Raw genomic sequence first — 27973 nt, 5'->3', positions numbered from 1 at the left:
TGATGAGGCTCATTATACAAACACCGTCATCCATCTTCAGAGTTCTTACCTGACTATAATTAATGACTGAATCAAACACAAGCTGCGAGCTACCAGCGGTAACAGGCCCGTGTTTGCCTGCTGACAGCTCCCTGCAGGCATGTTCACTGAAGACACGCGGGGGCTTCAGGTTGTTTTTCACGTTTCCCTGCTGGTAGAACTGAGATCAGGTACTTACCAAGACTGGGAACGGCTCGGCGCCTTCCTGGATGACGAAGCCTTCGATGACATGTGTGAGGACCTGGGGCTTGACGATGGCCTGGGGCGGTTTGTTCTCCCCGTTGTGCGGCGCGCTGCCCGTCACGCAGGGCGCCTCGCTCTCATTTCCTGAGGTCATGGCTGGAGGTGGAGTCGCAGGTGCAGCGGACGGCTTCTTGGTCGAGCCCCCTCCTGACCGAGACACGAATACAACACTGTGCGGTTAATATTCAAGAGCATGTCCTTTGTGAAGAATAGTCACGGCTGAGGTCAGTTTGAAATGACATCAGGGATAATTAGACATTTTTAAATTTCTGTCATTTTGAAAAACAAAAAGCCAGACGTCACAAATCCAAACATTTGATGTTTATATATGTGACTATCACATAAAGACTGTTTGTTGGCAATCAATCAATAACTAATTAAAAAGTGTAATTACCAGCCTTTTGATAAATTGTCAGTTATTCTTTGAACAACAAAACAATACGATAAATCCATATGACCATTATTTCAAACTTTTACCTTAATTATGATTAATGAACGATTTAAGTCATTTAGAGATTATAAATGTCAGTTTTGATACATTTTAGGTTAATTGCTCAACACTAAACAAATCCAAACATCATATCATTTCAGTTTTTCAAATGTGAGTATTGGCAGTTTTCCTCACAGGATCATAACCGGACTATAATTTGGGGTTTAAACTGTTTGTTGGGCAAAACATGACATTTAAAGATCATCACCTGGGAAGTCAGGAATCTGTAATGACCATTTTAAGGGTATTGTTTTGCACATTTTAGATCAAACAATTAATCAAGGAAACAATCAGCAGATTAATCATTAAAAATGCATTAATCTATTATTATTTGTGATCCTAAATTAAAAACAGGTAAGATTTCAGAACATAGGACGAGATGGAGAATATCCCTGTTTGATTTGATGATCTATTCACTGGAGAAAGTTACATGCTGGTTAACTCCCTTTATAATTTGTCAACCATAATAATTAAACTGGTAAAATGTCTGGAAACCTTTGACGAGGAACTAAGTTGTTAATTCATTGTATAAGAAGTGATTTGTCTTATCACACATTGAAGCATCGGGTACTAAACTAAACGTCACGTTAAACCATGCGAACTAACTATTTAACACGCAGACACTAGATTGGCCATATCCACAACAACACATTGTCCATGTGTGAGTGACCCACTGTCGGTCCGTGAACGCATCATGGATCCGTCGTCACATGTCGACAACAACCACAAAGCGAAAGTAAACAGCCGCCACGCTTTGTCCTCTGAAGAGCCTGCAGCGCAGAGTGAGAACAGTTTCCTTACCCCATCAACTCCCTCTGCGTTCAGCCGGTGAACACGTGCGGGTTGCTGTGAGCTGGTCTCTGTACCACCGCTCCCACGGACACACACACAGCGACCTGCTGCTGTTTGGGTCTGATCGGGGGTTTTCACGCTGCAGCGCCGCTTGGACCCGGGATCCGCCTCCTGTTTCCTCCCACAGCAGCTCGGAGCCTCCACAGGCTGCTGCTGCAGGACCACATGTTCCAACCATCAATCTTAATGTCCCAGCCACTAGAACCAGTTCACCTATGACCACTCATCAAAGAGCCAGACCAACTAAGACACTACTGCAGGGGCGTAGCACAGACATCTGGGGCCCACACAGGGGGGTCTCTGATATTCTTTATGCCCGAGTCCAAACATCCAGATTTTTATGACAATTACAACTAGAGTAGCCAAGGCTCAACAGTCCCTTCATAAAGCCACATTTTAATCCACTAGATCTGGATTTTCATTTAGATCCACACCATAATAATCCCCTAAATATGTCTCCGAAATTTCCCCTTAAAGATTCACACATCATTCTCTGAGAAATCAATGAAAATGATATCACAATGTTTAAGAAAGTGAAAACAAATCCTGGATCTGCACCAAAATTTAATGGCTTTTTCCCTGACACATACCACATGACTTCCACCAAGTCTTCTGTTATGTGTATTGCCGTCATCAACGGACTGTCGACGAATCTCCACTTCCTCCCGGTGGACATAAATGAAGCCAAAATATCCAGGATGTGGGCGCTACTGTGCAGTAGCAATTGTGGTGAAGAGTTGCTATATCGAGGTCTCGCCAAGACAGGCGCTCGACCAATCAGAAGTCAGTCTTAGCTGTCAATCATGACGTTTCAGTCCTTAACAAATTAAAGCCAAACTTACTGGAAAAATGACCATATGAACAAACAGTGTGATTAAGAACAACCTAAGTTGACAGAAACCATATTTGAGAAAAATGTATTTGATGTGCATGTTGACGTCTTTATTTGATCCATGTCCCACCCACGAACATGGGGGAGGTGGGGTGTACAACATGTACTGCAGCCAGCCACCAGAGATGTAGTAAGTTCTGGACACTTTGCATTAATAAACAACACTTCAGAGGTGGAAACATCAATGAAACAGGCAAAACAACTTCTGGTTCACAAAGTTTACTGCAGCTGTTTTTTATATTTTTATATATTATATATTTTGTGTCTCAGTGGGTCACGCTAATTTGTGTGAACGGAGCCATTCTGACAGCTGTCATTCCCGGAGCAAACATCTGAATTTACAGAGAAGGGACAGTTTCTCTGAATGTCTGTTAGCATACAGCGCAGTTGACGTTTGACCAACTCAACCAACCAACTTTTTCTCTAGAGGCTCACTCTTTCAACGTCACATTTTTCTACAGTAAAAACACAAACCAACAGAAACTTTGTAGATTTGCTGTCATCAGCCCCTGCAGACAGTGGATTACCGAAATAGTTTCCTGCTCTGCTGCTGAGAAGTGTTCCACACATCACACCCAACTCATTGCCCATAAACAGCAATTTGTGGTTTACAGAATGTTTCATTTTACAAGGAACACAGCATTAGTACTATTTTTTCAACCAGTTAAGAGAAATATCACTATAGAGACTGATCTTCGACAACGTTTACGAGACACAAGTACTCAGTATGTGCTCAGCGAGAGGACTTTAGCTGCTGCACGATCATCCTCTTGCAGTATTAGTATTAAAGTGCAAAACTGATGACAATGAAGTCAAATGTCTTATAAAGAACTTTTTTTTCCATTTTATCCAAATCATCTGGCCGACAAAATGTGCACAAGAAGAAGAAGAAGAAGAAGACAGTTCTGGAGTTCAGAACTAAAATATAAAAAGACAAAGTCCACAGTCCAGTCCCAATTTTCCAGACATTTTCTGGAGTTTATCTTTTACATATGAAAAACGCAGCGGGAGATTGTCTGGTGTTTGCCAAAAAAGTGCCCACTAACATTTTGAGGTAACTCTTTATGCATAATTATTCCATTATCAGTATAAAAAAGTTAAAACAACAAGTGCTTAAATCCAGTTCATAAACATCAGCATTGATTTTCCTATTCACTGAAGATTTCAAGAGTTGACCAAATCCATGAGAGCAGCGATATCGTTAAAGATTCCATGTCAAGGTGACAAGTTGTGGTTAACGCAGTTTTTAAACTGCTACCAGACTTATTGTCCCAGTGGCTAATTATTTGAAGAGTTTATTAACCAAAACATTTCGGTGTTCCACAGGGAGTCATTTGGCAGCTTAGAAAATCATGCTGAATCATTACCTTGTTGCTGAACAGCTGGTGTAACGGTATCGACCTTGGGCTGCTCTACAGGCTTGGCAGGTTGTGATGGTAAAGGTGCAGGTTGCTGCTGTTGTTGTTGTTGTTGTTGTTGTTGCTGCAGTTGTTGTTGTTGCTGCAGTTGTTGTTGCAGCAGTTGTTGTTGTTGTTGCAGTTGTTGCTGCTGTTGCTGCTGCTGTTGCAGTTGTTGTTGTGGTTGTTGCTGTTGGTGCTGTAGGTGCGGTTGGTGCTGTAGTTGCGGTTGGTGCTGTTGGTGCTGTTGGTGCTGTTGGTGCGGTTGGTGCTGCGGGTGCTGTGGTTGGTGCTGCGGTTGTTGTGCGGACGGGGTCGGACACGTCTCTCTGACCACCAGTGAGGTGGGCTTGTCTTTACTGTCCTGAAGCAGCCGAGAAGCCTTCAATTGGCATTAGGAACAAAAGCCAGAGGGGAAAAAACGTGAGAAAGACACATCAAGGGCCATAAGTGCTTTTAATGTTAGTGACTCAAAAACTGAAAACCATTAGGTCTGGAAAACATCAAACCAGTGGGAAAATTTTACAGCAGGAATTCAGAAGATCCCTTATTCACATGTGTCTTGGAATTGACATCGATACTGTGGGTGTTGTTGGAACAGTAGTTTTTGTTTTTCTGGTTACCACTTTAAAAATATTAAATTCAAGATTGGGAACGACACAAAAAGTCAGGATGTGAAGTAGAACACAGAGCCATGCATCATTAGAAACAAATGGAGGACAAACCCATGAATCACATCCATTTTGCAAGCGTGGAAACAAGTAGAATGGATGATGTTTGGTAAATTACTGTGAGAGACGGATTGAATCTCAGCTGTATATACAAATGTCTGTTTTAGAGAATTTACTTTCATTAGTCTGCATTAAAATTTGAAGGTTTTAAACAAAGCAAATTAATCAACAAAATAATAACTTTTGCTTTTGATTAAGCTACAGTTACAAGAGCTTTTTCCTTAAAGATCATATTTCAAGTGTACTCACTGTTGGCTGTATTTGAAGGTTGATGGCAGTGAGCTGGACGGGCTGAGCTTTGGCGTGGCTGAGGGAGGAGTGGAGGGTGTGGGGGCTGATGGTGGAGTGGAAGATGGTCGCCTGCTGGCTGGGCATGGAGGGCTGGTGTGGAGCAGGTTTGGGCAGCACAGGGACCGGGTGCTGCGACGGCTGAATGGAGGCCGTCTGCAGCAGCTGACCCGCCGTCTTCTGGGAACCTGGACTCTGATGGACGACAAACTGCTGCTGCTGCTGCTTGTGCTGCTGAACCAGGGACTGCGGCTGAATCTGGGTGTACGCTGGAACGAAAAAGACTGTGACACTTACAATATATAGAAGTTATTCAGTCACCAAACTGCTGCCTCCACCATACACAAGCGTTTCCTTGATTCTAAATTACTGAAGCCTTCAAGCCTCACTTGCCATAAGTGCATTGCATCAACAAATAAATAAATCAAGAAAGAGAGCTAGAGATGCTGTTGGTTAAGGGCAGATTATTATGTAATCTTGTTAATCTAAGTCAATCGTGAATAATTATAGTAATGACTGTGCCAAACATCATCTTTCCTATCTTCTCACAACGTGAATATGTTCCGCTTTCTAAAAAAAAAAAAAAAGGTTTTGGACTGTTGGTCAGACAAAACAACTTGAAGACATCCCCCTGGGTTCACAGAAAATTGTTTTCAAATGTTGAAAGGCATATACTAATTGTCAGATTAATCAATAAGAAAGGAACGTTTCAGGCCTGATGTTTAAAAGTTGATACGCAATTTGATCACATATAATTGTTTTCTGTAAAGTAATTTAGAAATATCTTTACTGCATTGAACTGACTTGCTACAGACCATGAGAACCTAGTGTCTATCAGAGTCACAGGCTCAGAATTAATGACAAATGGAGATGTCTGCTGTTTTGTGGGCGTCTCTTCACCTTCCTGATGACAGGAGCTAATATTGAGGGCTGGTTGAAAGGTGCATTGTCGCGGCAGTTACAGTTTTGGACTGAACATTACTCACAAATCGTTACAAAACAGCCTGTCATCACCTGTCAGTGGTGTTGTGGGTAAAGAGACATCCTGAGCTCATAACCTGCCCTGGAGCCCACGACACAGAACATCAATCTTGCATTGTGGGAGCATGTGTGAGTGGGCGAGTGTTCTGGCGAAGTAGCCCGAGGCTACTCAAACATTAGAAATGCCTCAGAAACGAACATGAGGAGCCAGCAGTCTATGACACAGTCTGTATAGAGGTAATGTTGAGTCAGTGGGTCCCAGTCACTCAGTCTGCTGCTTCCTCCCTCTCCAACGACTGTACCAGGAGGCAATAAGAACTAACAGACTCAGACATGTTACTGAAATCCAAACAAGAAATGAGTGGCCCCTGCAGAGAAGAACTATACGGTAGCTTCTGCTATATGAGCCGCATGAACATGGAGGTGTGTTTAGTAATGTTAATGAACCCCTCTGCAATAAATCCAAGCATGGAAAACTGCCAAGTACATCAGCATTTGTCTGAAATCCCCATGATCCTCTCCCTCCTCCTCCTCCTCCTGTTCTTTTCATGATGTTTTGTGTGGGATAGGCTCCATCTGGTTTCAAAGTTTCCCTGCGAGAGACTAACCGCAGTCTGTGCCCTGCTGCGGAAAATGTAGATGTTTCAATCCAGCGGAGTTTGCATGTCATTAGTCCCTTAAACGCTCCAGGATCTGCTGAAAACGGTTTTCTTTTTCACGTGGCGAGACACAGTGGAACCCACCAACAGAAAATTGGGTTAGCTATGGCGTACGCAGAAGACAATATTTACAGTGTTCAGAGCTGGGTGGGTATACACATAAATTCTTGACTTTGGAAATGTTAGTTTGATGAGCCTATAGCTGAAACAATTAGTTGATTGATAAATTAAATAAATAATCAGCAACAATTCTGGTAATTTAATACTTCAGTAATTTTCTGTAATTCATCAACACTGAAAATAAGCAGTTATGGCCCGAGATGACAAATAGAACTTTTAACTGTTTTACATGGTCTTTATCATCCGATGCAGTTTGGTCGGCTTGTGCGTGCTGACAGAGACTAAGAGTCCAAAATCATGTCAACAGTTCTGTGAGGCTGCTGAGCATAAATGAGGTTTGAATATTTCATGTTGACCATGTTCACCATTTTCAGTGAGAACAAAGTAGAGAGGAGTCTAGTGGGATTGTCTATTTTGAATGTTTGTCAAAAATGTGGTAACAATTCATCCAATGGTTGCTTTCATCCAATGAGATGTTTCAGTCTGGACCAACAGACCAACACAGTCACCTCTGCAAGTCTTAACAATACACATGTCAAGTGAGGAGCCAATAAGATGAACGGTTCTCCAGCTATGCAAGCCACGAACAGACAAAAGACTAGAATTATTGAATAGATCATTATAATCTTGTTGAATATATGGCCCTAAAATTATAATAACAAACGAAGGCAAACTGTCAAGGGTCAAAATACAACGATATTTGTTTTCTAATTGAATTGCAGCGCCCACAAAGGAACTGGGCAGTTTCTACATTCCCCAGCTCCAGTCTGTGCAAATGCGGGGGAATTCTGAATCCGTGCACACCGGATACAACAAGCCTATCCCATGAATCCTGACAACTTTCTCAAGCCCCTAATGAGGAACAGAGAAAAGTCTTGGAGGAGGAAGACAGGGGAATTCATTTTAACTGCTCTTCCCCCTCAAGGTCTTGGGATTAAGGACAGGAATGACTCAGGGCCCCCACACCCACACACATATATATACACACGTGCAATCATACAATCTGCAGCTTGGCCTCCCAGCCCACTTAAACATGCATATATATATATCTATTGGTGCAGAGTTGTGCAATGCTCTGAGGTTGAGGACAGTATACGCTTTCTAATGAGTTCATAGCACCAGGCCCTGGAAAATCCGAGGTTCCATGTTCTCACTGGCTGCTGCTTTGGCATAATTTCAGAAAGGCACATTCCAGCCTTAAACAATAGCCTCAGGCCATCTCTCCTCACTTCAACACAATTCATCAGATACATAATCAAATAGGAGACTTGCACTGACAGAATAATGGAAACATAACAGCCAGGTCCTCCTAAATAAAAACCTATTTTACAAATAACTGAAGTAAAAGTTCAGAGCCTGAAGAATAGACAGAAATAAAAGCAGGTAGAAAACCAATGTTGAACTTCATTGGTATTCTGCACAATCCTGGTCCTTTCAATCCTTGAATAAAATGAAATAACAGGAGGGGATATTTCAAAAGACTACAGACAAGGACAAAACAGGTTCAATTATATGCTCAGTGAAAACGTTGTACATACATTTGAAGGCTGGGTTTTCATTTTTTCTTAAAGGGTTACTTCAGCACTTGGTGTTTTGTCTTTCCAGGTTTTCTTTTTGTCAACATATTCAAGTTAAACTGGCAACCGATGCCGTTGCTAGAAGCTGCATAATTTTGCCAAGACACAGGCATCGTGTTCAGACCTGCTCTTTAATCTGTGAGCATGGTACTTTTGGGGGTTCCCTGCTGTGGTTTTTATAGTAAGGTGGCTCGTTTCTGCCAAGAGGAGGTGATCAAACACCGACTGCAACAAGCCAGATGGCCAAACGTTGGTATTCAGCCCAATTCCTATTATTGGAGGAAAAGCAACAGACTCTTAATGTTTGTGAAGTCTTCACTGTTAACAGAAACATTGCTCCGAAATGAACTGTCGTGTATTGGATAGCGAGATGACAACCAAAAATAGCAAGCACGTTAATCACACCTCCTCTTTGTTGCTGTCTCAGCTCGGGCCAGACTTGTCTCTGTTGAGTCATGTTGAACACAAATAAAGAAAAGATGAAGTTGACTAACTAGTTTTGATGTTATATTTTCTTTACTGATATGGTTAATATAAGGTTTGTTATGAAAAGTTATGAGCCTCCTTAATTATTCACCAGCATATTATCTGTTTATCAGTTTGATTATGTCTTCAGGCAGAAGAAGAGACTTAACTTGAGTCAAAGAAGTAATACGACATTGGAGAAAAAGAAAAAGCACTGAATTATTAGCTAAATAAAATATGTCAAGTCTGTCAGAGTTACTTAATTACTGTATCACGTCTTATATCTTTACGCATCACAACATTATAACTATCCTTACTTATTTATTACTTTACCTTTGCTGCTACACGGCAAGTTATACCATAGTGGGACTGAAAAAGGATGATTTTCTTAATGTCTTAGTCCACATTGACTATAAATTTGAGCTTGACACAACCAATTTAGGGTAGAAAGCAAAAGTAATATAACAAACTACTACAATCACTAAAGGCTCTTTTCAGCAGTAATAAGCACATAAATACCATTGAAAAGTAACAACATTAAAAGACTAATTAATTAGATTACTAATTATATCTACAGTCATTAAAGCCAAGGTTAGAGACGGGGTGTGAACTTATCACCCAGCACTAACCACAACAGACTTCCATTAGCTGGAACAAGACACATTTTTATTTACTATAGACAGTGATGGGCCTGCAGAGACACATTTTCGGTGATTTCAGTAAAAGTGCATAATGACCCAGTCACAGTCAAGTTGGATCCATCAGACAGCCGTGTTACTTCTGCTCTTCCTGATCCACAGTGTATTAACTCCCCAGCATCGCGTGTGCACACCTGTCCCTCATGGGCTGCTGCTATGGCAACTCATGTTAATTTTTTTCAGTGTGCAGCCAGACTTTCTGCTTCCATCCTCCCTTTCATTTTATGTGAATCCATTACTGCAACAAAGCAAGACGCAGTTGTGCACCAACACATTCGGATAATCCCCACCCCCGCCACTTTTCCAGACACATGCTCCAAAAAACACACAGGCACGCACACACGCATATGAATAGGCAAACAAAAACAGCGGCATGCATTAACAGCGTATTCCAGTGTAAATAAGGTTTACACTCATGTACACTCCACATACAGTACATTCATACTTTTAAGCTCACGAAGCGTCCACACTGCAAAGTATTTTGTGTCTTATCAGGACCCTGTGGAAGATGAGATAATGCATCTGAAGGGACTTATCCTACAGACACTCGGGACTTAATTTGACTTAATCAGCTTGTAGTGCTGGTATATCCACACAATTCACACTGCAAGGGAAGAGAAAAAAATAACAGCTGCCAACTTCCAATTACACAGTAAGTGGTTTAGAGGGACTCTTGCGTGGCATTGTGCCTTTCACAGCTTCTAGTTCAGCAGCCCCACTGTTTCAGACGCAACCCAACACACTGTCTTTAATACGCCTGGTTTCACCCCTTTACTGAATGAATGGGTTTGTGATGCAGGCCCCGACATGTCACACTCCCAGGCCAGGAGAAAGCTATTAAAAGTGCAAAGAGTAAAAACACGTCTTCTCATCTGAGCTTACTATAAACACGAGAGCACGTTTCTACTGTATATCCGTCAGTGGCTTGAAGCCTCACGTCTATTTAAAGGTTTAAAATGTACATGTGTTGTAAAAAAAAGAAGAAGCAGGCAGCAGCTGGAACACAATCTGGCAGCTAAATCTATCTGCCCACAAAAAAAACGTTCCTATGGAACACTGAGTGTAGTTGTATGTACAGAAATAACATGGACCTTCTAAAAAGGCAGCTGGTTTAAATTTAACATACCCATCATTTACTGTGTAGCCAGTGTGGACTATCCGTCAGAGACACAGACAAATACTGACAGGGGATGTACTGAACCTGGGCTGGCTTATGGGGAATTTTGAGACAAGCTATTGATTACAGCTTGTTTGATCAACCTATCGATATTCAGGATTTCAAAAGTATGTTGTGAAATACCTGATTTATAAATGTGTAAGAAATTTTAAGGAAGTTGACCAAGCTATCAGTGTTTCTTTTTGATTTGGGACACTTTTAGAATTGGCGTACCGCAGACAAATTAGGTGTGTGAGTGTGTAAAAAATATTCATGAAGTTAAAAGAAACGGCAATCATTAATGATGAAATCCAAATGTTTAAGCCAACAAATGTTTTTTCATTTCATGCCTCTTTCTGCTTTAGAGACAGAGAGTTTTTGTCACCGTTGACAATTCTGTCAGATCTGTGAGCGATTGTTTAAAATAATGCTTAAGTTGTAGAGTGCATTTTTATTCAGGCGCCGGAGGTCTTTATGGGTTACTTGACCGAGCTATAAAATTAGAAATGAAAAGTGAAAAATGCCTATTGCAATTTCCTCCAGGCCAAAGAGATGTCTTCATGTTGTTTGTTTTGTCTGTTTTACTATCTTTTAAGATATAAAAGGGAGTAAATCTTCATAGTTTGGCTGCTGTAACTAGCAAATGTGTCAACTTTAATATCCATATCAGTACTATTTATTATTATTATTTTTACTCCTTAAAAAATGTTCCATTTTTCTGCAGAGGTCTGGGCCCTTTTGGTTTAGCTGTGATTGTTATCTGCTTCATGGCTACAAGGCCTCCATTGTACATACTTTACCAGTATTTGAACTTTTCAGGTAATGGGATTACAAGATTTTCTTACCTGGGGCAATGAGAGGCTGAGCACTAACAGCCGTAACACTGCGGCTCATGTTAATGGCTCGGACTTCTGTGACTGCTGCGCCCTCGCCCTTCTTCCCTCCCTCAGAGGAGCTGTCTAAGGAGCTGGTCCTCCCTCCTGCAGCGACCTGCATGCCCTGGTTAGGATTCTTGATAAGCGGGGTGGGCTGGATGGGCACAGGGCTCTGCTTCAGACTGAGAGCCTGCATGGTCTGAGTCTGAGAGGAAGACGTGGCCGCCCCCTGCTGGCCACGGATGGCGAGGTTCTGGACCTGATTCTGGGCAGAAACATGGATACAACTTTCATATTAGGTTAAAGGAATAGATTTTATTAGTTTTCCAGAATAATGATAGTGTTAAAAGAAAAAAACAATACTACAATAGTGCAATACATTCGATCTGTTAAATGTGTTAAAATATTTAAAACTTCCATTTCACATTCTCCACTATGATGCTCACCTCTGCATATAAGATTATATTTACAAGCGGGTTCCAGTTGAGGACATAAACACTACATTTAAGAGAGTAATTATAATTTTGGTGACAATAAAGAGGAACAAAAAAATCCCATACCTGTGAGGAAGCCTGTGAGGAGCCGTCTGACTGGACAGCCGTCACGGTGCCTGTTGGGGTGAAGATCAGCTGAGAGGACAGAGGGACGGCCCGGCTGAGGCTCCTGGCCACCTGCACCAGGTTATTCTGCTGGGCCTGAAGGGAAAAGACAAAAAGGAGAACTGAATGAAAAAAAAACAACGAGATTCATGGATTTGATTGTTCTTTTATCTACAATAGTTTAAAATTAATGGTTAAAAAGCCACAGCACATAAATACACATTTATTTCTGAAAAAAGTGTCTTTAAACGGAAAGTACTGAAGTAATAAAATACCTCCACTGTTTTGAACATCAAATGGTGAATGTGTGGAAAAACGAAAATAAATGAAAATCTCTAATTTAACATTAATTACTGCAATAATTTAACCCAGGAATCCTGCACCATAAATAAAAGCTATGACAATCTAACCTGACAAATGTGTTTTGCTGCCTTTCACAATGATCAAAGACATTCTATAATGCTGTGTACTTGGTTATAATGAGGAGGCAGGAACAGTCTGTTTGTACTGGCAGCTGCATTATTTACAGCAAATTGAAACAAACAAGTTACAGACAACCAGCTGCACCAAAATAGACCAGTGGAGTGAAGTGAAGACTTTGAATTCATTCAGCAATTCTTCAAAAACAACAGGATCTTAACCTACAGACAAGGTAACACATGTGACCTTGGCTGTAGGTCACGAGAAGGGATTTCTGAGCATTCATACATATTCAAGGAATTCTCCTCTGTGTTTGTAATGAGCCCTCTGGGGCTGGAGAGATCATCCTGACCACCTACTCTGGTGGCAAGATGAACATAAAGCACCAATTACTGTGGCAGAAGATGCATGCATAACATTCATGCCGATGCCAAAACACACACCTATTCTGCAGAGAAATTAATCTGAGCCGGAGTATTCTTATTTATTCAAGTGGTATGTATGTATGTATGTATGTGTATGTGTATGTGTGTGTGTGTGTGTGTGTGTGTGTGTGTGTTTATGCATATATGCACGCTTATGTAAATGTGCCAGTGGCTACGCCCCAGGTCTCACCATCTGGGCTCGCAGGTACATCTGTGCCTGGCTGGCCGTGAGTGTGGGGCCGGAGGAGCTGCCCAGCAGAACAGCCTGCTGGGAAATACTGGTGGGGGTGGAACTAATGCTCTGGGCCCGGCTGATCAGCTGAGCCGCCGCCGGGGACGTGGTCAGGTTGATCTAATGGGGGAGAAGATGAGCAGGATAATTAGTGTACACACCTCTGTACATGTACAGATATGTATATCATCACACCAGTACCAGGGTTTCCACACTTTCTTTCACACCAAATTCTTGAACTTCTGAGACTTTTCAGCACCAATTACCTCAACACAAAATAGTCAACTATCACAAATTATTGTAATAACACTAAGAGTCTTTATAAGTATGAATATCAATAGAACGTCAATTTCTATTTTTGCTATTTTCAAAAAGGTGTTCTGTGCTTTTTGTAAAATACACAAAATTTCAAGGACTCATTGGACCCAGAACATTTCACAACTTAATTTAATAGCAAAACAGCACAATGCACAGAGCTGCTGCAGTCAGGGGCCCATATTGCTTTAAGTATCTTGGTGCTAAATCAACTTAGTTTCTTGATAATCTAATGGACAACTATAAGTTAAAATTAAGAGGCTCTTAGAGGACAGACCCAACACTCAAAAGTGCACTTACCGTAGCCTGAGTAGATCCTGTTTGCTGAGATGAAGTGCCGTTCTGTAAAGAGCTTTGCCGTCCAGCTGCAATGCTGGCCTATTACAACATGAGAGCAGGAAATAGGTGTAAATGAGTGAGACACCGATTCCTGAAACATATCTTGCACCAAGTCAACAACAACATTAAGGATTATCTCTCCAACATAAATGACTTGTTCATGGTCAGTTACTGACTTGCTGTAAAGCGGCCAGGCTCTGGAGCTGAGCGGTGCTGAGGCTGTGCTGTTGCTGGAGGGCAGCAGTTTGCAGCCTCAGATGCTGCTGCTGGGCAGCGTACATCTGCTGCAGGTACTGTGCTGCTGTGCTGGGCTGTCTGTGTGGCGCCTGTTGAAACACCTGAATATGAAGACAGACAAACAAAGATGTTTGAGTAATGCACTCTGCACAAAAAGGGGGGCCAAGAAACACAAAACAAAAAAAGACAGACATTCAGCTACACTGATACACAAACATCTGTCCCAAATTCTGCATGAATAGGAAAATGAACTGCATTCATAGAGCAGCTATTCCAGTCTCACCGGCCACTCAAAGCACATTCACACATACTTCTGTATACAGAGCTTTTTCTGTCACACACCATTCATAGACTGTCAGTACAGCCGTCGGGGGCAATTTGGGGTTCAGTATCTTGCCTAATGACACTTTGGAATGCTGACTGGAGGCGAGGATTGAACCACCGACCTTCTGGTTAGTGGACAACCCTCTCCACCTCCTGAGCCCTGCATGAAATAACAATGCAGCCGTCAGAATCTAAAACACTGTGTGACAAGTATACATTTGTGTGTGTGTGTGTGTGTGTGTGTGTTACCTCTTTCCTACATTCCCAAATCACACGCCTGCTTCCAGCTATTTCCCACTCCCCACAAACACAGCTGTGTACAACACTGTGTGAAATCATAACGTTGTATCTGCAGTCTATAAAACGTGCAACAGTATCATAAAATCTGCCGGTGGCCCCACAAATGTCAAAGCAGAGAGAGCATGAAGTTAAATTACTGCGAGGGACAGTCAACACAAGGCAAGTGATGCTGGCATTCGTAAGAAATACAGCTTTTAACTACAGAGTTAAAAGCTACGGGCTATGAGGCAAGGTGCTTTTTTATTTACAGGGAATATGCCCAAACTTGGAAAAGCAAAACCTAACTAAGGACTGAGACATGATACCCTGTCAGCTGCAATTAAGTGAAAAAGGGTATCCTCCTCAGGGTTAGGATGAGGGGCCAGTTTATTACTGCCTGCGTTTGATTATGAGACATAACTCTATGGGATAATTCAGAAAATGTAAATCATAAGTTTTTTATTTATTGTATATATTTTCACAAAACAGATTTAACAATTGGCCAATTCAATCAATTCATTGATCACCACAAACATAGGTCACTTTTAAGCATCACCTTTGTCACATAGAGCTTTAAAATGGGAATTTATGTTTAATATTTGTTATTATTTTCCTGATGATTTATAGTTAAATTAATGATTAATTGTAAACATCAGTAGATAAATTAATAATTAAAATCAGAATTTGTTGCTGCACTAATGTCACTACCATAACAAGCTACTGACAAATGGTTGAAAACCACTGTATTGAATCAGAATGCATTGTGATTGTACTGTGGATTAGATTGTGCACTGTGTATTTGCAGTAATTGTGTGAGACTGACAAGATGAACACAATTGGAGTGTTTCAAAATGTGTAAAATTTGTATTTGCTGCAAACACACATAAAATCTCAATCACAGTCAGCAACAAAAGTCTCAACAATTCTTTGACCAAAGTTTAACAAAGCTAAACCACTGGGAATAAATCCTCACCCTTCACCTCTGGAAGTGCCCTCTGCCTGGTTGCCAAGCAACCAGAAAGGATGTTGACCTGTGGTCTGTGGTGACAGTGGACCATACAGACCCACATCTCTTGGAAGGAGGGTACAATTAGCAGGGATGCAACACATACATGCATTCAGCTCTCATTGACCATAGATGACCAGCAGTCCCTTAAGCTCTGCGGGCTTTTTGCTGTCAATAGGGTTTGCCCTCTAACTGTCAGCAGGGTGAGCACAAGGAAAGGAGGGTGAGATGATACAAAAACCCTGCTGTCAAAGCATCAGCCCTAAAAGTTGAGAGGACCTTATTCAGGGAGAGTAATCCTCTGCAGAGGTTTATCCCAGGGTCAAAGGGTCAAGAGCACTAAAGGATTGAACGCATTCCTTCCTTCAACTTGAACAAATCCTGTGTTGTGACGGTTTGTTTGAGCTGCCGTCATCAGTATATTGATCAGAGAGAGAAGTGCCTCGTATTTCATCAACTGCTCTGATGAGGAAATGCACAGACTTCTATTGGAAGTTTTTTGTGCACCAACAGAGGGCAGTAGAGCAGAGGAAAGTGTGCTTCTTTATGTGCATCTCAATGTGAATGCCGCCTGAGTTTGTATAAAACACACACACACACACACATGCAATATCCAATTGTAGACATTTTTATTCAAGCCAAGCTCACCTGCACTGTTTGTCGGTCAGGTATCCCACTGTACACAGATATCTGAGGCACTGTCTGTCTTCCTGTTGTCATACTACTACTGGAACTACTGGTAGTGTTACTAATACTGTTGCTATTATTAATACTACTACTGGCGGAAGTGGTAGAAGTAGTAGCAGTAGTGTTGGAGGTATTACTACTGCTGCTGGCAGCTGTGGTGGTGGAGGAACTGGTGATGGAGGAAGTAGCGGTCCCGGTGTTGCTAGCCGTGGAGGCAGGGGCCCCCGGCTCACTCTCCATGGTGCCCTCTGCTCTTCTCACCTTTGACCCCCGGCTCTTCTGAATGGCTCTCCTGTGCCTGGAAGAGAGAGAGAGAGACAGAGGGGAATGAGAAAAAGGACACACTATTTTCCTTCTCTATACCAAACCCAATTAATTGTTTTCAGTCACAACACAACTGAAGCTAAAATTCCCCTGTGCACGACATTTCAAGAACCACTCAACTGAAGGAAAATGTGACACATTAAATGTCAAGTAAGAAATTAATTACATCAGTTAATGAAATGTGAGCAGTGAAAATGTATGTATTCATGACTACAGATAAGTTTGTTCCTTCAAGTATTTTTCCATCTTAAGCAAATTTTAATAAGCAGTTATATGACCTGCCAAAATGTTCTTCAACCAAATGCACCGCACTAAGTTCCATCAAAACATTAAGCAAACTCATAGTGAGCAAAACAGCTCAATATACAGTTTCTGGGAATATCAATAAAGACAAATATTTATTGTAATTACTGAAAGCCTTTATTTACAATCTGCTCTTTACTATAATTTATCATGGTATATTTATGCATTTAATCTAAAACTAAACTAAACAAAATTAAATTACAGAAATTCGGTGACAGCCCTGACACCTTCATGGATGTGCTGTCTGCCCGGACACCTCAACCAGCTTTGCCACAACACCTAAACCTCTTATATTCCCAGTATAATCCATGTGACTGCAGATGTGAACACAGCTGTGAACACTACAGCGAGGTTAAGAGGGGCATTCCACAAATCTGCAGTTCGACCTGAGCCTCAACTGGGAAACGACTACTTCCTCTGAAGTCTGTTGTTTTAATGCATGACAGGAAAAAAACTGAAACTACATCTAAATTTAGGAGCCAGTAATAAACTACTCCTGTAGTAGCCTAAGATGACAGACACTAACTCAGAAACTCTACTCTTTGAGTCTGACTTCATTCTCAAAAACAAAAAGTGGGGCAAGGCAGAGCGAGGCCGGTTAGAGTAGCCCACAAAAATGCAATTTGGGAATCTAATGATATCCAGTAAATTCAGCTTAAAAAGGCAGAGCAGCAGTAAACATTATTACTGAACTGTATCTCAAGCACTGAAGCTTTTAACCTAAATGAGAACATGCATATTTGATCAAAGCTCAATGCGAAGGCAAAAGAGGCTGTTACAAATACAACCATATCAAAAACAGACCAAACATTATAGGCCTAACGATTACTCAAAATCCTCTAATTAAGAGTCCAGTCTATTTGTTTAGCAAAAAAAGTAATTTGTTTATATAAAACAACATTAATCACAAAGGCCATCTCTACTTCTACATCCGTTTGCTCTTGTCAATCATGGTCATGGACAAAAAAAGCACAATGATTTAAGGCCCTTCCATAAAAGCCTTTTTAAGGGTTGGTCCCCTGGTGCTCCGCTATCCATTAGCACGGGAGAAACAAGGTCCAGAGCTCTCAGAGCAGATGAGACGGAGAGTAGCTCAACATGAGAAGTGAGAAGAAGCGTATAGGAGGAGAAAGAAGCAAAGATAAAGTTGTGAAAAGGATATGAGGCAACTTCCGAAGTCTTTGATGAAGCTGAGCTCTCACAAAAAAGATAAGAATAATAAGTTATGAAACAGATTGAGATGCTGGTGGTGTAGAGAAGAAGGAGGGATTAATGAGAGTGTGGGGAGGAGAATTCAAACAGCGTGACAGCTGAGGTAACGGAGCTGAAAAGAAAGGCCAAAACGGGGAGGATGGAATTTCTAGCCCTGAGGTTAGAGGTGTACACATGAAGTTATCGGGGGGGGGGGGGGGGGGGGGGGATGGCTGGAGGGGAAAGAGCGCATGTGAAGGTCGAGGGTTGGGTGAGTATGTGGAGGGTTTTAAATGGGCTGGAGTAAAGAGAGAGGGTGTGATGGAAGTAATTAAATAAGGAGCAATGCTGCTGCCATGCCGCAACTCTTAAGCTATTTCCTCCTCCTCATTATTCTTTTGAGCGGATTAGGGGCCAAAGCACAGCTCGATGGCCCACTTATGCCACAAAGCAGACTTGGAAACAAACTGCAATCTCACTAAACCATATGCTTTTCCTTAAAATGGCAGCTTGAAAGAACCTAAACAGCTTTAAAATGTCTAAGTAAACAAATCAGGCACCGAATGAACTAAATGACCTCGAAATGAAAACTTTAAATGATTCTTAACAGAAAACACTAATTTTAATTAAATTAGAGTAAATATTAATATATCAATTAAGAAAATGATACAAAATGCAAAACAGGACGTTTTAGAATTATTGAAGCAAGATTATAAGGAATGAGTACCAGGAAATACTATTTACTATATATCTATTTCGCAACAATACAAAAATAAATTAAAAAAAATCCCAACACAAGAAAACAATGAGTGCTTGTCATGACTTGAAAATTTCCCTTCCACATATTTGTTTCTATGAAAAAGCTGATATCCAGATAAGGAAATAGTGGGTTTGTGGTTGTAAACAAAGCACAGCTGCTGCCAAAGCCTGCCTGCCTGTATGTATTCATTAGCCTACATCCCAGTCTGCTTCCCATTGCCTCCCCGCGTGTGTAGATGAGAGGGAATCCCCTCCGGTAATAATGCCTTCAGTTCAGCCCCAGTCATTCTGAGAGGAGTCACTCATCCATCAGTGAACGGGGTATGATGGAGAACCCCCCACCCCCATACACACACACACTCTGGTTTTTAACCCTACATCAAGCTTTGAGCCGATACCAGGGAAAACCTGGTACCCATGAGAAGTGGCAGAGCCAATGTGTATGAGAGCACATCAAAGCAGCACCAGCAGTGTGCAGTGCATTTGCAAAGACCCGGTCAAAACCATAACAACACAATTTCAGCCCTTTACATCCCTCTCAAGAGGACATATTGATCGACTCATGCCGGCGCTGCAGGACCGCAGGAACCGGCTGTCAGGTTCGTGTCTAGAGGATTTGCATAGCCTGCAGGAAGATGAGAGCTGTTAAGAGTCTGTCAGACAGACTGGCTGTCTCTCCAGAGCTAAGATCACAGTGAGGAAAGTGCAGGAGCCTCAATCAGTGTTCACATTAAGGAAAACTCTGATGAGCCACATAAAAATTTACCACAAGAAAACATTTGTCAGCTGCCCCAATCGATTGATGTGTGATAATGGCTTTAACAGCTAGCAGCTAAGAGATCCTAAGAGAAATGTATGCCTGTGTGTGGATGGGGTACTCTGCTGCTGCTGAGACAAAGCCCCCTAACCCTGGTGCTCCTACCTCCTCCGGCCCCCCCAACGCGATGCAGGGGTATGATGCCCCATCCCCCGGGAGTGTGCTGTCCTCCTGCAGGATGTTGCTCTTCTTTGTCTGCCAAACTGAGTGGCTGGCTGGTTGGCTGACTGAGTGACTGAGTGAGCGTGTGCGAGTGTGTTCCTGTGCTGTATCCAAATCCCCGGCCCCGCTTTTCTACCCCCAACACACAGCGAGCTCGTCGTCCCAGCATCAACACCCCACTCCACCAACCAGGCCGCGGCCTGCCTCCTGATTATGTGGTATCCTAGCGACAGCCAACGGGGTGCCTATGGATTCCCCGTGCAGAGCAGCATGCTGATTGGACAACAGGATGCTCTCTAATGAAGATGATGGTAATGATTTTACTCCGTCTCTCCCCTCCCCCTCTGCTGGTGCCCGACATTTTTTTAGGATACATAGACCCTCTAACATAAGGTGGACTGTAATCATCACCTTAATTATTTTTTTTATGAAAAGCCACACACCTAAGGTAATGAGGCATTTCATTAAAATGACAGCACTGAGATGACATATCCTTTATTTTGCCTACTCTTGGTCTGGACAGCTGAAAATTGAAGGCTCAATTTTCATTTCAGTGCCTCAAATTTGGAGACTGAAGGTTTTAAACCATTTACACAAAGCACAATTTCCACAAATAACCTACAAGTGAACATCTAACCCACCATCTAACTAGCAGGCCAGTAATCAGAATCAATTTTGAGACATTACTGACATTGAGGTTTGAGGAAAAATAATTGATTCACCAAGACAGCCATTACCAAGTATCTGCCACCTATGTGAGGTAATGGTAGACTATACCTTTAGCAAAAATACCATAAACCTGCTGAACCCCTGCTTAAACGGGAACCATTAAAAGTAAATGGGAACCTATGAGACATATTTCCGCCAATTCACAGCACAACAGTGACAAACCACCAATTAAAGCAGTTGTGAAAATGAAATGCAAAACAATAGAAGGGGAAAATTGCAAATCCCTCATAAATGTGAAATGGGATAGCTTTGCATTTGAATTCAAACCTCTCCTTAATGACAAATGAATGCATTTACGTGGAATATGGAAGATAAGACCAGAGGATAATAGCATACTTATGGTCTGCCCCACCACATTAACACGCCACCCAACTGTCTACATGTATGAAATCTAGCCATTTGAATGGTTTGCTGGTGCAATGTGGTATTGATTGGGGCCAACCATGCGTGAACCTCATTGATTATTATCTTGTCATTAGCATATAGATTAGCTGGCGGTGGAGCCAGACATGCAAGCCTCGAGTCTCGCACTTGGCGAGCAGAGCATGTGTGCGGCAGAGGAGGGGGGGGGGGGGGACAGAGATGGGGCTGATTTGTTTGGTATGAGCTGCTTGATGTTGGATGTCAAGATCTAAAGGCATTGGACCCCAAACTGCTTTGAGGTACAAGAATAAACAGAGTGGTCCCAGTGAAGTGGGGGGTCAGGGGTGATCTAGCAAGAGGCTTGAGGACAGTTAAAGTCAACATTTTTTTCCCAAAGAAGACTGATGCCTAACAAGCTCTTCTGGGGAGGAGAGTAATAATAAATGATTTAAGCACCATAGGAGCTTTCCTTTTAGATTTCTTTATCAAAAGACCCTGCCGGCCCATGAACTCGTAGTTAGCTTGAAAATACATCAGTAAACTTCTCCCTACTCATTATAATTCATCTGAAAAGTCTGAAATGAAACAAAAAGATGCATCTGTGGCATAACGAGTTCCAAAAGAACGAATTGTACAGAAACAGCCCTCGTTGATTCAGCCCTTATGGAGCTGAATAAATTAATTAGATACTTTCTATGTCTGTCTTCACTTATTTTTTGGGGGGAGGGCTCATTGGATAGTATTCGCCAGCCAGACTCATAAATCTCTATGGACAGAGCACTCAAGCTCGTTGAAATGTTTTTTTCCCAGAAAATGAAGATACTGTAAAGATGCTTTCCGACATGCACTGAAGTGACATTTTCCTAAAATTTTTGGGCTGTAAGTGGCTCCAGATATTTTCCTAAACATTTCCTGCCACCCCCCTCCCCCCACCATTGTGCATCAATATATCAGCATTTAAAAAAAGACAACCATGCACAGTGTTTCTATAAGTGAAAGGTTGATGAGTCTAGCAGCAAAACATTTAAGATCAAATTAAGCACTCATTTGGTATTGAGCCAACCAAAAGTTTTGGTGTAGTCAGTAAGACTGGTGTCTTCACGAGTTTCTACATATCGTGACATCCCTAGAATCTTGACAGTCAAAGGGATATGTCATTTGCCCTCCCCTAATTCCTAATAAAAGAAGAGCTTGTTTATGAATTGCTAGTGTAAAAGTCAGTTTCCACATCCTATGCTCTAAAAAGCAGCACTTCTCCTGAAATGCTGGGGGGGTCATCCCCAGAGGCAGATGATGGTCAATGGGTCTTGTCCAAACATAACAAGCAGGGCAGTGCCTTTGTTAGAGTGTGTAAGACATAGATATCCACTGATCCCAGGACAAGATTGTTCAGCTAGCCGTAAATTGAGCTATCTGGCTCAGATGGACCTCGCCTACTACAGCTGAGTAGACCGGTACAAAGACACTCTGGCTGCTTTCCAGGTTAAGTGTGCTAAGCGTGTGCCATTCCGGCACATGTAGCCTCACGCTGTGAAAATACAAAACACTTTCATTTGACTCTCCTGAGAGGCCTTTGGTCTTTTTCTGTTCAGCTCCATTTAGTAAGACCCTCGCCCTCTAGGTGCACATTGCTCCAAGGAAACTAAAAATTGCCCGGACGCTTAACAACTCTCAAAATAAATATGGGAGAAGTGGACAGAAAAGCACAGGCAAAGAGAGGGGCAGTGGGATGACAGACAAAATGAAATATCCTCCATCTGATCTAAAAATACCACGGTTAAATTGTTCTGGCAAAGCTCGCAGATTAGCAGCACACTTCAATTCGCACTGTTCTTTCAAAGCAGTCTCTGAGGCAACGCTCTCAGGAGTCGATCGGCCCAACAGAAAAAAAAAAATAGGTCAGGTATGAGCTGAGATGAGCAGCAGCACAGAGAAACACAGTGCTTCATGGCCTCTCGGAAAAAGATCTTAAAATGTACATCAATTCCACCAGTGAACCAGGCATCAAAAGTTAAACAAATACACTTCAGTGGGTCACTTGAGACTCAGAAAGATTAATGGTTATATAAGCAAATATACATTTATTTATTACTTTTTTATAGACTAGATCAAATGTGCAATACAATTGTTATTTCATTTTATGATAATAGCAAATCCTGATTGAAATCATTGTTAGACTGTAACACTAAGTGCAAAAGTCAACATAATCAACAATAAGCCTCTTTTCTATGCATTCACAGGTCATCACTGGGGCAGAGTGGTCTTTGACCTGATTTGACATGTTGTATTATGTGCTGTTCTCTTGAGATTATCTCAACATTCAAAGCATTTGAAATGATGTTAAGTTTCAGAGATGTGGAATAATAGGGACAGCTGGACACTTGTCAATATTAATAAGTGGATAGTTTAATCCATGCATTTTATAGTTAATGTAATACTGCTAAAACTCTACTCAGTAGACTCCTACTGTACCGTCTTGATTTGCTCGTAATTAAGCTGCTTGGTGCAGATACATAAAAAACCCTGCTTTTAGATGAACCCGATTTGTAATGATTTTAACATTTTTAACTCGCTCTACTTGACCAAACATTGATCAAGAGTCCGTGTAAAAAAAGTTGTCTGTGTGGCTGCATTAAGTTATTAACAGATGACCAAATAATGGAGAGCAATCTTTGCCAACACCAGTTTTTGAATCAAAGACAACCAGCAACCAACATAGCAGATCATGTAGAAAAACAAGACTAACTTGTGAGCATTGGGAGGCTATGTCAGTTTTCCTATTCAAGGCTTTAATTGTGAACACAACTGAAATGGGACCTTGCAGTATGTCTTGATGCAAACATTAGGTTTTTAAGTTTATTTAGAATGACTTTAGGCTAAAAGTACCAAGTGCAAACAGTGAACTGTAAACTGAACCAGGGTAGTAAACATAGATTCTCCTTACAACAAAATTGATTCATTAAAGAGTAACTTCTGCTCCCTTCAGTCATCAAAATGATTTATCAGAGCACAAACTGGATGTTGATTTGACCCATTAAAACAAAGTTGTCACAATTTAACAGAAATAGGCCATCTTAAAAATATAACATAACATAATCAAGCAAACCTGACCTTGACAACTTTTCTCTTTGAATCAATTATTTCCTGATATGATGCATGCCTACTGACAACCTGTGTGTGACTGTGGAAATGCTGGCTGTTGCTGGGACTGAAACTGGCACCTCGAACAGCTGGGAGCACAGCTGGTGAGTATCCTGCCAACAAAAATGTATCCTGGTATGCTGAGTCAGCACAAGAAAAAACAAAACTATTACTGCCGAGTTAATTTGAAAGTAAAGAGTAAAGCAGCTCTGATGCTGATCATGATCGAGTCTAATAGATGGCCATGCAGGAGGCCAGTTAATACAAAGTGGGTAGAGATTGGAGGGGGGGCAGTGGGGCCATCTCACATGTAAATGATCACCTGTCTAAACTAAATATTTGAATGATGTGTGGCTGTAACTCTCTCATCAGATTTAAATCAGCCTATTCATAACACTTACATAACTCTCAACAGACACCAATTCACGACGCTCCTAAAACAAGCGTCAACCTGAAATTAACCCCAGAAGAGCATAAGAAAATCTATGTTATTTTTCACCCAGTGTGTTGCTGCTTTTAAACAGACATCCCACGATATTGGTGTTAAGAAGAGCCGCCATTAAGTCATCTTTGCTTGCTTACACTGAAACAAGAAAAGCCAGCATATAAGAGTTCCCGTGTTTGCTTTTAGATTGCATGTCAGGGTTCCAGAATCAGAGGCATGGCAGGTAACAACACATGAACGTCTGTCCGACATCCATCCAGCTACTACATCCTTTGCTGGCTTATGGTGGAACAACAAGGGCCCTCCATTAATTGTTGGTACCTTTAATACAGAGCAGCAAGGTGGAATAATTCCACCATGGCTGTATGAAAGGGGTTAATTTGAGCAGGTGTCTAGCATTGGCAATAATTAGCTGGGGCCCCAATCGACAAACGTGACCCAATATGAAGAATAGTAACATTGTCCAGTAAATGTAAACACAGACTTCTGCGCCGAAAAGTTAATAAAGAAGTCAGAAAATTATGTCATGCACACTTCAAAAGTCATTTTCCGAGGTAACACATAGGCCTTCAGACACAACCTCAAGCTTGTACAGATCATAAAATAGTTTATGATCATATGGTAAGAAATGCATCATCATGGTGTCACTATGAAAAGTATAGTGTAGAAATGCATTAACTTTCGCAAAAAATAATATTAGAGACATTATTCTATGTTTATTTGGATTAATCAATCATTCAACATGACATTAAAATATAAAAAGTTACCTAATTGGGGGACATACAGTGTGTGCGAAGGGTAAACAGTGTCCGTCTAATGCTTTTTATGGGTGTGTTTTTTTTTTACTGGTGAACTGACTGACCCAATCCTTTTGTGAGAATTTGCATTTTGGGCAACCTCAAAAGAAAAGAAGACACTTGGTGCCTGTGGTGTGAGCCAGGGCTGAAACTTTCAAATAGTCAACATGTTGCTCAATGTCAAAAGAAATTTGTTATGCAGTTACTCAATCATTTTCCACATGAGCATAAACATGCATTCTCACTTTTTTATGACCTTTTGTAGAATAAACACTTCCAGATACAACTAACCAAAGAGGAGGATAACAGCTGATTATCTTAACCAATTATATGGTCAATAAAATGTCAGATAGTGGAAAAGCAATCATATTTTATCAGAGTTGGAAAGTAGTAAATATTCGTTTGGGATTCTCATGTATAATCTACACACCATTACATCTGGCCCAGGATGTTTTATACGCATCACTTGACAGGTATGTTGTGGCCGAGCAAAGTGCTGTTTTGACTTTTGTCTGATAATAGTTGGAGTTTTTAGGGGTAAACAGTGTTGCAGCCAAATCCAATAACGTTGACCAATTCTTCAAATGTATAAAACAACATAACATTCCTCCATACTGATCATGTGGTGTCATCCAAGTGGCATCCCGGCCCTCATATTCAACTTAAAACGAGGTCGTTTACACCATGTTTTTAGCAGAACTACCTTGTTTCAAGTGGTATTTGAATGTCGGTGCTTACGGACACTTGGATGACACCACATGAGCAGTATGGACATTTTTTTGTTGTTGTTGTTGTTTTATAAATTTGAAGAATTGGTCACCGTTATAGGATTTGGCTGCAACGCTGTTTACCCCTGAAACTCCAAAAGTGCTTTGTGGACTCGAACACTTCACCCCACCCCTCCATCGGCATAGTGGTGAGGAGATAATGAGTGTATTTACATTTTTGGGTGAACTATCCCTTTAACCATTTTAATGAATTACTTATAAAAATAATTGCTGGCACAGATTATTTAATTTGCCTAATAAATAAATTGGCAAATCCTTGAAGCCTTGATGCTTACAAACCTACAGATGTTTATAATCGAAGACAGAGAGCAACAACAAATCATCTTCAATTGAGGAGCTGACACTGTCACTACTGCTTGGAAAACAAGACAGAAACGGTTAATCGGTTTACAAAACAAGAGTAAAGTCGACTAACATACCAACACACACACTGGCTGAACACAGGGGTGGGGGGGGTTCTGACTGTGGCACTACTTTGCCCACACAGGGGTCACTCTGCCCGGCCATGGCCACAGTAACCAAGTGAGCACCATCCAAGAGTTGTCAAAAAAAGTAAAAACATCTGGTTCGTGATTCCCCCCCCCCCCAAGGTCACGACCTAAACCCTCCCAAGTTCCTCCAGCGAGCACCTGGCTAAAGTTGAGCTGAAACCCCGGTGAGGGGGGGGGGGGAAGCTGAGGTCAGAAAAGTTCATCCGCTCTCACGGTCACGTTCAGCCGGAGCTGCCCCGCGGATTCCAACCACAACATTAGCTCGCGCTGTTAGCCACACTTCATCCGCCACCATGTTTGTTTTTTTTTCTGATCTTTTTGCTCTGTTAACCAACACGAGGCTCCGCGCACTCAACTCGGGCCGTTAGAGTGGCGTGAGCGAGCCGGAGCCGGAGCCTCCCCCCCCGCTGCCCGGGGCTGGAGGGGGGCCCCCGGAGGAGACGTTAGCTTGTGCGACCGTTTCTCTCCCCTCACGCGTTCCGACACACACACACACACACACACACACACACACACACACACACACATACATACACACACACACATACACATACACATGCACACACACGCGCCGTGCCTCCCCCCAACTCCCCCCCGGGTGCCCACCGCCGTAACCGAGCGGTGAGTTTCTCCGTCGCCTCACCGTTAGTCGTGGGTCCCCGCGGGGGCTCGCTCCTCTCGCTGGCCGCGCTCCCTCACCGTTTCTCCGGCGCTTCTACAACCATCAGCGTCCGGAGGCGCTCGGGCTGCTGCTGCTGCTGCTGCGTCAGACCCGCGGAGCAGGGGGCGGAGCAGGGGGCGGGGCCCGGCCACTCGTTTCATTTGCATTCCAAACTGGCAACGTGACTCGGAGCTGGCCAATGGGCGGCGAGGGTTGTGGTATACCCCGCCCCCTTTTTTTCTGTCAATCAACAGCGCCCCCCCCCCCCTCCCTCCCTCTCTCCATTGCTCCTGTCAAGGCGGCCGCTGTCTTCATCACCATGGCAACACCGAGAATTTAACCCCTGCACCGTTTCTGTTTATAGTTCTGCGAAAACAACACATGGGTTGTTCAAGGTGTGAGCTGAGGACACGAGCAAGTACATTTACTCAAGTACTACACGTAATACTTTAAAAGTACAGGTTCTGAAACGAACTATAAGCCAATCAAGTTTTTTTCAAGCTGTATCTGTGCAAAGCCACCTGAGAGTACTCGTAGTTTGAAGCATCACATGGGTTCTTCGTGGTGTTAGCTGAGGACAGAAGCAACTATTTTTACACTGCTGCAAATTAACTGAGTAAATGTAAACGTAAAAGCAGAATGTTGCATGTATTTTACTTGCAGAGGTGGTAAAAGT

General features: G+C 42.1%; 1 protein-coding gene across 2 annotated transcripts in view; it reads right to left on the bottom strand.

Annotated features, from left to right (window-relative positions):
* Window positions 1-27414, bottom strand: part of phc2b (polyhomeotic homolog 2b (Drosophila)) — a 30480-nt gene extending 3066 nt beyond the window's left edge. Inside the window, exons 1-11 of one of the 2 annotated variants that reach the window (XM_034584770.1) lie at window positions 27280-27414; window positions 16288-16624; window positions 13970-14131; window positions 13755-13832; window positions 13098-13259; window positions 12024-12158; window positions 11434-11728; window positions 4894-5216; window positions 4200-4295; window positions 3884-4031; window positions 218-429 (exon numbers count right to left, since the gene is read on the bottom strand). In XM_034584770.1, coding sequence (XP_034440661.1) covers window positions 218-429; window positions 3884-4031; window positions 4200-4295; window positions 4894-5216; window positions 11434-11728; window positions 12024-12158; window positions 13098-13259; window positions 13755-13832; window positions 13970-14131; window positions 16288-16566 — 1890 coding nt within the window. In that variant the 5' untranslated portion in view covers window positions 16567-16624; window positions 27280-27414. Of the gene's footprint in view, window positions 1-217; window positions 430-3883; window positions 4032-4199; window positions 4296-4893; window positions 5217-11433; window positions 11729-12023; window positions 12159-13097; window positions 13260-13754; window positions 13833-13969; window positions 14132-16287; window positions 16625-19825; window positions 19983-27279 lie in introns of those variants that run through there. The other variant, XM_034584769.1, reaches the window with a different exon arrangement.
* Between the last annotated feature and the right edge of the window lie 559 nt (window positions 27415-27973).

Source organism: Hippoglossus hippoglossus, chromosome 5 (genome assembly GCF_009819705.1).
Source record: "Hippoglossus hippoglossus isolate fHipHip1 chromosome 5, fHipHip1.pri, whole genome shotgun sequence".
Lineage (NCBI taxonomy): Eukaryota > Metazoa > Chordata > Actinopteri > Pleuronectiformes > Pleuronectidae > Hippoglossus > Hippoglossus hippoglossus.
This window is presented reverse-complemented; position numbering and strand designations above follow the sequence as displayed.